The 11988-nt window shown below is 41.8% G+C and overlaps 2 protein-coding genes across 4 annotated transcripts in view; one reads left to right on the forward strand and one right to left on the reverse strand.

The window, feature by feature from the left end:
* Window positions 1–10678, reverse strand: part of CEP70 (centrosomal protein 70) — a 28613-nt gene extending 17935 nt beyond the window's left edge. Inside the window, exons 1-11 of the mRNA XM_019522541.1 lie at window positions 10526–10678; window positions 9003–9116; window positions 8304–8403; window positions 8033–8156; window positions 7450–7630; window positions 6923–7092; window positions 5496–5555; window positions 4472–4571; window positions 4076–4164; window positions 3434–3508; window positions 2083–2182 (exon numbers count right to left, since the gene is read on the reverse strand). Coding sequence (XP_019378086.1) covers window positions 2083–2182; window positions 3434–3508; window positions 4076–4164; window positions 4472–4571; window positions 5496–5555; window positions 6923–7092; window positions 7450–7630; window positions 8033–8156; window positions 8304–8403; window positions 9003–9116; window positions 10526–10534 — 1122 coding nt within the window. The 5' untranslated portion in view covers window positions 10535–10678. The remainder of the gene's footprint in view (window positions 1–2082; window positions 2183–3433; window positions 3509–4075; window positions 4165–4471; window positions 4572–5495; window positions 5556–6922; window positions 7093–7449; window positions 7631–8032; window positions 8157–8303; window positions 8404–9002; window positions 9117–10525) is intronic.
* A 602-nt stretch (window positions 10679–11280) lies between these two features.
* FAIM (Fas apoptotic inhibitory molecule) overlaps window positions 11281–11988 on the forward strand; it is a 17917-nt gene continuing 17209 nt past the window's right edge. Inside the window, exon 1 of one of the 3 annotated variants that reach the window (XM_019522544.1) lies at window positions 11281–11381. The gene's annotated coding sequence lies outside the window, so the exon portion shown is untranslated. Of the gene's footprint in view, window positions 11385–11803; window positions 11875–11988 lie in introns of those variants that run through there. The other 2 variants (XM_019522543.1, XM_019522542.1) reach the window with 2 other exon arrangements.

Genomic DNA, 11988 nt, shown 5'->3' on the forward strand with positions numbered 1-11988 from the left:
CAATGCCACATAGAGGGGGAGGATCACCTCCCTGGACCTGCTCGAGATGCATCTGTGGATGCATGACAGGATACGGTTGGCCTTCCTGACCGTGTCCCCACACTGTCGGCCCATGTTCATTTTGGCATCCTTTTCTGCCTCTACACTAACGAGAAGGGAGTTCCCCAGCCTGTAGGCATGCTGCTGGTTCTTCCCCCCCAGGTGCAGTACCCTGCACTTGTCAGTGTTGATACCCATCCTGTTCTCATCCGCCCACCCCTGTAACCTGTCTAGGTCTGATTGCAGCCTATTCCTCCCTTCTAGCATGCCTACTTCCCCCCACATCTTAGTGTCATCTGCAAATTTGAACAGGGTGCTTTTTACCCCCTCGTCCAAGTCGCTGATTAAGATGTTGAACAGTGCGGGCCCGAGGACCAAGCCCTGGGGGACCCCACTGCCCACATCCCTCCAGGTCGAATAAGACCTGTCCACCACCATTCTCTGGGTGTGACCCTCCAGCCACTTAGTGACACAATTGACTGTGTAAGTGTCAATGCCACAGTCCCCTAGTGTTTTAACGAGAATGGGGCGAGAGACAGGCCAAAGGCCTTCCTAAAGTCAAGAAATAGTACATCCACTGCTACACCTGTGTCTGAAGATTTGGTGACCTGGTCGTAGAAGGCCACCAGGTTGGTCTGACAGGACCTGCCTCTAATGAACGTATGTTGGTTGCCCCGAGCATAATCTCCCCTGCTGGCCGCTCGCAAACATGTGCCAGGATAATTCTCTCAAAAAGCTTACTCAGGTCAAGAGTCAAGAATGGCAGGGTGACCAAGAGAAGAAGAGAGAAGTACGAGCTGTGTTGTACAATTGTAAATCTATTACCCCTGTCCCACAGCATTAGTGTTTGCTTGGGACATGACCACATGGTAAAATGCATTCCTACTAGTCGAGCACAGCAAAATTTTACCCATCCCATTTTATGAGTAATTTAAATTATTAACAACTGACAGCTACTGGATAAGCAGAATGGAATTTATCTAGTTACACTTTATGCCTAGCTCTGTAAGTTTCCTACCAGTAAATTAATTTAAATGTTTCCAATTTCCAAATGCTTGGGGATCTGAAAAACTGCCTAAGGTCAATCTTTTCTTGTCTCTCTCCTGTTCCATCAGCTGCTAATGCAGCAACAGGCTAATCCTGGAAGAGGAGCACCATGCTAGCACTTTGTCAGGATCAGAAAGGAATGGTATGTGAAAAATCTTGGCAAGGTTAGAGTGCTCTCTGGGGCAGGAACACGTTTTGTTTCTGTATGGTAGGTAGTACAAAGGGGTCTTGGTCCATGACTATGTTTCCTTCATGCTAGTTATGTAAACACAGCTCACTTTGGAGAAGGCTTGTGACACCTGTCCATCCATGATGTGGTTACCGCTCAGCTCACTTTTACATTCTCTGTATTACAATTCATCCCTGTCCACACCATGTTAGGTCCTTAAAACAAAAGATATACATACAAAGGGCCACCCAAAGAGGGTCTGGGTCAAGCCATTTCTGTGTTCTGCTCCTAATCCATTCTCTCTTCCTTCTTGCCCTCTATTCCACTAACCTAAACTAAAATAGGGTCATGCTAAATAACCCCATCTTTAAGGTAAAAATCTGACTGCTATGCTACAAATAGGCATCACATTTGACACAGAAGAAACCATATTACCTGAGACAAAGTGAAGTTGTTCAGATGTCCATTGTCCCAGGACAAACTTTAAAATGTTTCACAGGGTAAGAAATACTGGGCATTTTTACACATACAAGCGCCCGGCACTGTGATGCTTGCAGTTGTATAAGCGGCGAAATGCACATCAGCACTGAGAAAATGGCGGCAGTGCACTTTTGAACTAAACCACATTGGAGGTGTTTAAGTTCAAAAGCGCACTCCCTAGCCTTAGATATTCAAAGAAAGTGGATCATATATGAAAACTTCAATTCAAGATAATATGCTTCTGTTTAAGTCAAGTCTTCTTACAAGTCTGGGACAAGTCTTTTATGCTTCATTATAAAACTGTCAGCTATTATTGAAAGCATCACAGATGAAAACTTTATTTGTACCTGTAAGTATTGTCTACAAACTGCCTGCAGCTGGTCTTCTGTGATAATCTCAGATTCTTTATTTTCTTTGATCTTTTCTCCCATTATAAACTCACGTGATCTATATGTAAAAGAAACACAGTATGTTAGAGACCAGTGCTTTCAACAAAAGCAATTAGCTTCCAAGCCAGTAGGACAAGAATATTTTTACATGTATGCACCTGCAAATAAAATCTCCACCTTTTTTACTTTTATGCTGCCTGTCCAGTCTGTGCACATTTTATTCATTTGCATCCTCCCTGAAGTCAGATCATCTCTTCACTTTTAAAAGTTTTCATTTTAAGTTGTGTCCTATTTCCAGATATATGAAACAGTATTAAACACTGACAGGTATTCAACTTTTATACTAACCTTTATCCCATTGTGACTAGATGTTGCACTGAGGTACAACCTCATACACAAATATAAATAACTAAGGAAGTTTTGCTAGCATTTATGGTGTTCAAACTGTTTAGCACAGATTCTCTGACCAGTAAAGCCTGGGTTGTTACTCACATCACATCAATAGGACCCATGTGTGTATGAAAGGACAAAGATACTAATCACCTTTACCTATTTGAGGAATAAGATATACAGCACTTTTTCAATGAGATGCCAGCAAAAGTACTTCCTAGAGAGGTAGGTGGCTAGAACACTGTCAACTTGAAAGCATGACTACAGCTTCATCTCTGCTGCCATCTTATTTAAAGTAGTGTTCAAAACAAATTTTAAAAACCCAATTTAAAGATTTAACAAATTAAAAAAAATAAAGAGTAGATGGGGCCAACTCTCTTTGGACACTAGGTCATCACTTCAGAGATGTACCTGGGGTCTCTTGAGGTATAGTAGCCATGGTCATAAATCAAGGACTTGTGAACAGCAAATTTGGAACATCCTTAGTCACTAAGTTACAGGCAGTAAAATACCTTCATTTTTAAACATTAAAAAATGTTTTAAACATTAAAAAATATGGCGATATACAAATTCAGTGGCAGGGGGCAGCAGCAGGGAATAAGAGATGCTCTGTTTACCCTTGGAATAACCAGGAACAATGGCCATAAGCTGATAGAGAGCAGATTTAGGCTGGACATCAGAAAGAATTTCTTCACAGTTAGGGTTGCGAGAATCTGGAATGGGCTTTCAAGGGAGGTGGTGTTCTTCCCTACCTTGGGGGTCTTCAAGAAGAGACTGGACAAGCACCTGACTTTTTCCTGCCACTGGCAGGGGGTCAGACTTGATGATCCATTGAGGTCCCTTCCAACCCTAGCATCTATTAATCTAATAGAAGCATTAATGAAAGTTAAAATTATTTTGAAGAGTTGAGTGTAATTACTTGATATTTTTCTTCAGTGTTTTCTCCAGTTTCTTCACCTGGTGCTTATAAAGTTTTAATTCCTGTACAGTTGGTCTGTTGAAAAGAAACATTCTGCATTACATTTCAAGACATCAATAAGGTTAGGCAAAAACTCCACTAGAAAGCTTTGCCAGTAAAACAACGCTGATTTCATTATGGCTGAAGTCTTAGCCTAGGCCATTATAAAAGCAAAAAAGTACCTCTTTTGGCATGAGCTGTATTGACCCTAGGAGGACTTGCTAGTCTAGTAATACTGGGGAACCTTTTATCCTGGAGACCACGCCTTAGGAGTAATAATGCTAATAGTAAAGAGATGGCAATCTTGCAAATTTATTCGGTCCCTCAGCTTAGTGGGGCTTAAGCACACCTGTGTGAGTGACATCTAGATGAACAGCAGGTACCCAAACAGGAAGAACTGTCATACATGATCTTCAGTGCAACTATGGATAGTTCCTTTTACTGCCATTGTCACTGCTTTGAGCAATCTCTCTCAACTATCTCATCTTCTAGGCTCTGCTTTTATTACACAGATGTCTTGGTAAACATCTAGAACTTCAGCTATTTTTTTATAAAGCAGTTACCCCTAAGTGTCTTTAAAACAAATGACTTTACCCTTCTCACCTTGTTTCCAGCTCTTTCTTGAAATTTATATTTTCATGCTGAAGCTGTTCATTCCTGGCTTTCGTCTCAATGAGCTGATTCTGAAAAGACTGAAACAGAGCCTGCATGTTAACTATTTCTATTTTATTTCACTCTCTCAGTTTAAGCACTTATCTGATATTTAAAGGAGTATTTTTCAGTTTTATGTTTTGATAGTACCCAAAAGCCCTAGTGAGAATCAGGGCCGTATTGCTAAACAGGTAAACAGTTAGGAAGACAGTAAAATTGCTCCAAAGGGTATACAATCCCAGACAAACTTGGGAACGGTAAGCTCAAATGCATAAACAACTAGCATTTAATTGTTAGTAGAAGCCATTTTTTCTAAATCTGCACTTATTACATGTACCAATTCCATACCATTAGCAGTGCTCTATAATTAGGAGTAGCATCTAGATTTAAAAATTCCCCCCTGCTTTTTCCTTCTGCTTGAACATGATCTTCATCTTTTTTATATCTCCTTTTGGGAAAAATAATAAACAGGTTAGTTCTTCATGTTAATTGAAATTTAACTAAGAACAGTTACATTAGAAGCCAATAAGAATATAAATTTTAAAAAGCAGGAAAGCAGCATAGTATATCTGTCCACAGACTCACACTCTATTTTTTTTTCCTCAGGCTGTTTCAACCCGAATCGTACACACTATTCATCCAGAGGCAAGCTGAACACAAACAAAATACATCTGGCACTTCTGTAATTAAAATCTCATCTTATTGGCCCTGACTCACAATTACATTCTGGCTTCTTTGCATCACCTGCAGCACAAACAACAGAAGGGGATCACCCAGTGCAGTAGAGCCAACATAGTACTTCTACCTCTTGGACCCTGGCAGAGAAGAGAGAGCCAGGGTAAAAGGAGCACATCTTGAAATGCTTTTCACTTCCTTGCCACAGAGCAGGCTTTGACTAGCAAGAGTCAGATATAAAAGCTACAACAGCCTTTGGGCTACTTTAGTTTATGCCATGGACCAAGCTGGTTGACAGCCACCTACCAGATCTAGGGTCTGCAAAGATGATGCACTTTCATACCATCACTTCCTTCAAGGTCATTTGGTATCAGAGCATTGGGTCTAACGTTCAAGGCTATTATAGTCCCTTGCTGCTTCTGGCAGGCTAGTGCTTTGTGGAATATGCAATGCCTATAGCTTAGACATTTAAATTTTCAAGTAACAGCTAACCCTGAAAGATACTTCGTGCTTCACAAAAAGCTCTGAGTCCCCTCAACTCCCACTGATTACAGCAGGAGTTAAAGGTTTGCTGCACAATGAATGCCTTCCCAGTAAAGTTCATAACAAAATTCCCATCAATTTCAACAAGTGTAATACAACATAGCTTTGCATAGTCTAATTGAAACAGTGTTAATAATTAATGAACTGGTCTTACCTTAGCTCCTTTTTCATCTGATTAATCTGAGATTCATAATAATCAATTAGGCAAAGAAATCTGAGGGGAAAATTATATATTTTAGCCATTCAAAAATATTCCACAAGCTACATAATTTAATGATCAAGGTATTGCAACCAAAGCCAAACAAATATCATGTCTTTCCAAACACTATTCTATCATCACTTGATACAACCACTTTTATCTGTGCTACTTCTCAGATGTTCACTGGACTGACACACAGCAGAACAGGCACAACCTTCCAGGCTACACAAACCAGAAATCTGATCCTTGTGCCAGCCTGAAACTGGCACAGTTAATTCAAAAGAAGTCTGCCCTGTTTGGCATAGCTATAATTAAACAGACCAAGATGCAAATTGAGATACAGCTAAAGAGAGACATAAAAGATAACAAAAAAGAATTCTGTAAGGACATGAGATGATAATGACCAAAAATAGTGCAAATCCCTAAATGAATAGGGAGGCAATGCAGAAAAGGCTGAAGTGTTTCATGTCTTTTTTATTTCAGGCTTCATGGAAAAAACAGGATAAAAAGCCATGATAGCTAGGGAAAGGTTGAAAGAGCTAGGATTAGTTATTTTGGAAAGGAAAATATTGAGGGGGAATCTGGTAACTCTTCAAATACAAAACAGGTTAAGATGGGTATGAAATCTCTGTGTCCACAGTAATAGGCACAGATGGCAACAAAGGAGAGTTTAGGGTAATATTAGAGAAAACTTTCTAACTGTGAAAGTAGTTAGGCACTGGAAGTGATTATCCAGAGAAGTTGCTGACTCTTTTTTCTCAGTATTTTTTTAAGACAAACATTGGCTGAGACGGTTTGGATAAGGATGTTCTTGCCTTGAGTAGGAGACTAGATTAAATGACCATCCAGTTCTATTTTTGAGCTTATGAGCCTTGAGGAAGGCAAAAATCAAGGTAGTGGACATGGTACCAAAGGAATGGGATTGATGGGATGGAGAAAGAAGTTCCATCAAAGCTCTCCCTGGAATATGGAGTAGCCTCTATGAGATACCTGGGATGTGTATTGCTAGGTAGGGATGATGAACATCTATAGAGGCTACTTTGCAAACAGGGCAGTTTTCAGACTTAAATCACAAATACAGCAAACCAGAACGGGACCTATATAGTGCTGTACTTTTAAATGCAACTCCTCCTGGGGATCTCTTCATTCTCTGTCCTTTGCTCCCATCTAGTGTTCAGGGGTTGCAATTATTGTTCTTTATAGAATTACTTATCCAACTCAGGTTTATTATAAATTATTGAATGGATATATGTAAAAAAGGACCCACAAGCACTTCCAGTATCTCTACCCCAACATCATCAAGGATAATCATTTTAAAATGGTTTTTTCATTTTATACATGATATACAGAGTTCTCACTTATGACAATATAGACTTGCTTACTGTTGATCCAAGAGAGATTTGGGGACTCGCTTGCAAAACTGGCAGAACATTTTGTTTCGTGTAGTAATGCGCTCCTGCTCTTCCACCCCAGCCTTGTAGATCTCTTTCTGCAAATGTGCAATGGTCTCTTCCTGTTCATGAAGTTTCTCTTGTTGCTGATGGAACTTGGTCTGCAAACAGATGATGGGGTAATTCTAAAATAAGTGTAATATCAGGCATGGAAAAGATGGGAAGACTATGCTGTATGGGACCGGACAGATATACTAGTTAGGCAGCATGGCTCCGAGACAGCTAAGTTATTACTTCCCACTTGTATTTAGGAGGTGGATGGAAAGAGATGATTTTATCAGTTACTCAAACTCTATCTGTTGAAAAATTCACTGTTTGTAAAAATCATAAATATAGAGTAACAACTTGATGACACAAGCTCTTGTATAATTTTGGTCACTGCAAATATTTCCAAGTATTTCATGAAACTACGCAAAACCATCTACTGTTTCAATCCCTAAATAGTGTATCAGTGTCACCTGTGAAACATGTTGATCTTTCTGAAGCTCTTTCACTTGGTTCTGCTGCTGGCAAACCTTGGCTATAGTCTCATCTTCCAGTTGACAGATTTTGGATTTTATGTTCTCCACAGTCTTTTCCAAGTCATTGGCATGTTGTTCTTGCCGAGATGCTCGGCCACGTTCTAAGCGCACTTCTTCTCTAATTAAACAAAGCAAAGCAAAACAGTGTACTTTGCTATATGTTTAACTAAATACAATGAAGTATTTGTAGTTCTTGAGGCACTGGCACCAAAGATGCTGCACAAGGCATGCAAAGCAACCCATGGCAAACGTGTAGGGCAATTTCAGTGACCAAAACCTTTGAGTACAGGGAGAAGCTCTACGAGCAGAGCAAACTAGCAGAGCACCCTCATCCACAAATCCCAGCTTTGCCCCTTGCACAATGTTTAAGAAAATGGCCTTAAGTTATGACCAAAAAATTTCAACACTTAGAAAATGAATTGTTAAACTCTGACTTGGTAGTTGTTCAGGAAACATACCACTTGCATAAATAATCAGGGATCTGTGTTCATAAATAGCTTCCTTCCATCAACATTCTTACCTAAGTTGACGATTAGCCTGTATAAGCCCCTGCATCATCTTCTGTTGTCGTTCTGTGTCTTCTACCAAAGTTTTCAGTGCTAGTCTTATCCCCAGTGAAGAGTGTTTATCTAAAACTATCATATCTGGAGACAATGAAGATAAGATAATGACGAGAGGGTGGTCAGGCATGAGGTATGCACCTCCAGACACTGCTTGTAAAGATGATTTATGAATGCAAAGTTAATATTTTTGTTAATAACAAGAGCTAGTATAGAATGGCACTGCATTACCTGTTAGATTTTTGCTGTTTCGTGGGGTAGCGAGAGACACAGGTTTTAAGCCATGACGCATTAATAATTTGTTTAAGTTTTCCCATTCTGCTTTTTCCTGCTACAATTGGGAGGAGAGAGAAAAGAGAAATGGCCTGAGTTCTGAGCGTTATCTTATGGTACACCGTAATTCTAATAGATCTTCTAATTGAGTACACAGTGCTATACATCCAATACCAGAAAACAACGCAATAACAAGAAGTCAAACTTACAGAACCTTAAAAGTCTCCTGGCTGTTTAAAAAGCCCTCAGTTAGTGTTAACCTATGATCCCCAAGAAACATTAAGTTGTTGGTTCTCATCTTTAGACACAGAGCACCCCTTGGAAAATGCCTGGAAAATGCTCTTAGTTTTCACTCATTTTTGACAACAGAAATATAATAGAACAATCCTTTTGTTGCAAAGAACTCAGAATAACCAAAATAGGTCACGGTGTTTTTAACACTGTGGATTCCTATTTGAAAACTCCAAGTTTAATCTCATATAAATCATGTTTGCATACCTAACAACGCTAACAGTGCACGGCACCCCAAGGCACCATCGAAAGGATCTCAAGGCATGCCAAGGTGCCACAACAAACTGAACAGCCAGGATTTCCATGTTAAAAAAAAAAAAAAGCTTTGCAAAACTGACATGATCTAACTTCTAAAGATACCCCTACCTGGCACCCTGTCATGGTCCAGCTTCCTAATTCAATAGTCTTCTGTGCTGGATGGGAAGTCACAAGCTTGTGGCCTGCTGGAATATTACTTGATAAAGCACAACTTGTTGGGATCTGAAAACAAAAGGAAAATTGGTCCTATCAATGAATCACTGACAGCTCAATTAAAAAATAGCATTTTCAGCTTCTTTTGGATATGGAAAGTATGAAAGCTACTTGTTCTCTTTCACAGAGATGCTGTCTGTCAGTTAGTCAAATTCTTCATCCTTTCCAAAGCCAAGGCCTAAATTTTCTAAGTTTAATGATCAGGTGGTGCTCAATTTCTTGGTGATTGACAAGAAACACCTTAGAAGAGGCCTGACTTTCAGAAAAGCCTATGCACTCACTCTCTAAAAAATCAGGTCCCTTGCAGGTATCAAGTCAGACAAAAAGGAAATTGTCACTATTCCTAATCACGTAAAAATTCAGACCAAAACACCTGATGTGAACTGCATGATGCATCCCACTGTTTATAAACACCTTACATTGAGATGCGCTATAATTTTTAAACTGACACAATTTAATCTGCAGAAAACCCTTGATAAAAGGGCCAAAACTAAGATGGTGGGCACGGGTATCGATGGTTGCCCAACACTTTAGAAAAATCAGGCCATCCTATTAGATACCTAACTATGGACTTAGGAGCCAAACTTTTGCCCCTATTTCTGAATATCTTTCCAGAACTATCATTCAAAATAGGTTTAAGTCTGGCACTTTAAATTTAACAATAAATATTGAAAATATGAGTAACCGCATAACAAAAGCAAAAGGGGAAGAGTATTTCTATCAATATACCACTTTTTTTCCTCTTCTTTCCTGCATTCAATTCTGATGCATCAAAACGCCATAATTATTTCTTGCCTTTACACACAGTAATACAGGGTCAGATCTTTCAGAAGTAAAGTCATTAGACACTGCAAATGCTTTTGAAAGTCACGATCTCCAACAAGGATTTGAATGAGCATAGTGGATGAAGAGGAAATTTATGTTGGAGAATGGTTAGCCTTTTTATATTACAAACAGAGCAGTTGGTAATTGAATTCAGGTCAGACTCGATGATCTAATATGTACCTTCCGACTCTAAGATCTATGAATACCCTTTTTTGGGAGAAGGCAGAACAACTACTAGGGGATCGTGATCTGGTGTGCGTGGTGGAGTCTGGCTTCTTCTAGGATTTTTGTTGTTGTGCAATTGTTTTGCAAACAAATAAACATCAAACAGTGGGCCAACAACATTAGAAATGTTTTTTAATACAAAGCATCCGGTATGTAACCTTCACTTAATCTGCTTGGGGGTTTTCAAGAAGAGGTTGGATAGAAAACTGGCTGAAGTACTATGATCCCAGCACTCGTTCCTGCCTGGGGCAGGGGGTCAGAGTTGAAGATCTGTTCAGGTCCCGTCCAACCCTGGAAACTATGAAACTATAAGAAACTATGAAACTACACCGTACAGCACAACACACCGCTTAGCTTCATTGCTCTACCTCAGCCATAACAAGCAGCTCCTGTGTCGCAGTGCTCACAGACTGGCTGTCACATCCCGCTGCTTTCGTTCGTGACACTGTTTAAAAAATCAGGAAGGAGAAAACCAATGAGTCCGAAAACAACCCCAGGATGGCGACACTGACCCCTGCCGTGGAATGATATTTTGCATGGGCCATCTAAAAAAATTAATAGAGCCACGGTCCATGCTGAGGTTGCAGTTGGTCTGCGAACGAGAATTTGATATTCCTGAAGACCCAGATTTTTTTTTTTAAATGACAAACTTCTGCACAGATTTTCTAGCACGACACGCACGACCCCAGGAGTCAGCAGAGGGGTGTTTCAGGACCACCCTGCAATGGGGCACCGAATAGTTCAGCAGAGGATGCCCAGGAAATGCCTCTTCGCTGGCGCTGGGTTTCTTTGGGCCGTGAGGAAACCAGAGAGCGGCCAAGGGCTTGGGGAGACAGCTCAGCAGCTGAAAGCCCTGTGGGAAACCCAGGGCTTACCCCGCCCAGGAAAGCCTCAGACCCCATCCTGTGAGGGGAAACCTTACACCCCTCACCCTCACCCGCTGCCGGTGACCCCGCCCCGGGAGAAGCCGGCTTCCGGACCTCTGGCTTCCGGCGGTGGCCCCGCCCCGGAAGGAGCCGGCTTCCGGCTTCTGGCTTGCGGACTTCCGGCACTGCCCCTCACCCGCCGTCTGTGGCCCCGCCCCAAAGGAGCTGACTTCCTGTCCTCCGACTTCCGGCGCTGCGCGCGCAGTCACTTATTCCCGCGGCTCGGAGGCGGCGGTGGCGCCGCGGGGCCCCTTCGGGCCGGTGCAGGCGCTGCCATTGCGGGAGCGGAGGAGGCGAGGTAGGAGTGGAGAGAGGCCAGGTGCTGCACAGGAAGGCAGCCCTCCCTCCCCCCCCCAGTTCCCAATCTAACCAGGAGTATAATAATTCCTTCCTGACCCCCACAGGGTTTGTTTCGGTGCAGACGGTGATCAAGTTGAGGTTGCAGTGCCCCCCCCATCTCACCCCCGGGCTGCAGGGGGGAGCCCGCGGAGTTGTTAACGGCCTATGGGTGGGGAAAGGTCAGGCTGGAAACGGGAGACGAATAAGACGGACTCAACTGGAATGCAGGCAGACACAGTGACGAACAGCACGGACGACGGTTATTAATCGGCACCCCCTGTTTCAACTTGTTGATCTCAGTTTTGACTCGGTGACATAGGATCGGACACGCCAGCAAGCAAGTTCACTGCGTCACACGAGCGTCTGTCCGAACGTCGTCAGGCGCTTTCTTGAAGAAAACAGACGAGACTCCAGAAAAACTTGAGGCCGAGACTCGCAAGAAGACTGGAAAGGTCTGGCTGAGTCAAAGAAGTCCTTCCAAATCCATATGATTGCAGTTTATGATATAAATGCATGCATGCAGCTGTGTATCCAGGTTGTAGCTGTATTGGTCTAGAGGAAAAGGC

The sequence above is a fragment of the Gavialis gangeticus genome, unplaced genomic scaffold (assembly GCF_001723915.1).
Source record: "Gavialis gangeticus isolate Ggan-Ray unplaced genomic scaffold, GavGan_comp1, whole genome shotgun sequence".
Lineage (NCBI taxonomy): Eukaryota > Metazoa > Chordata > Crocodylia > Gavialidae > Gavialis > Gavialis gangeticus.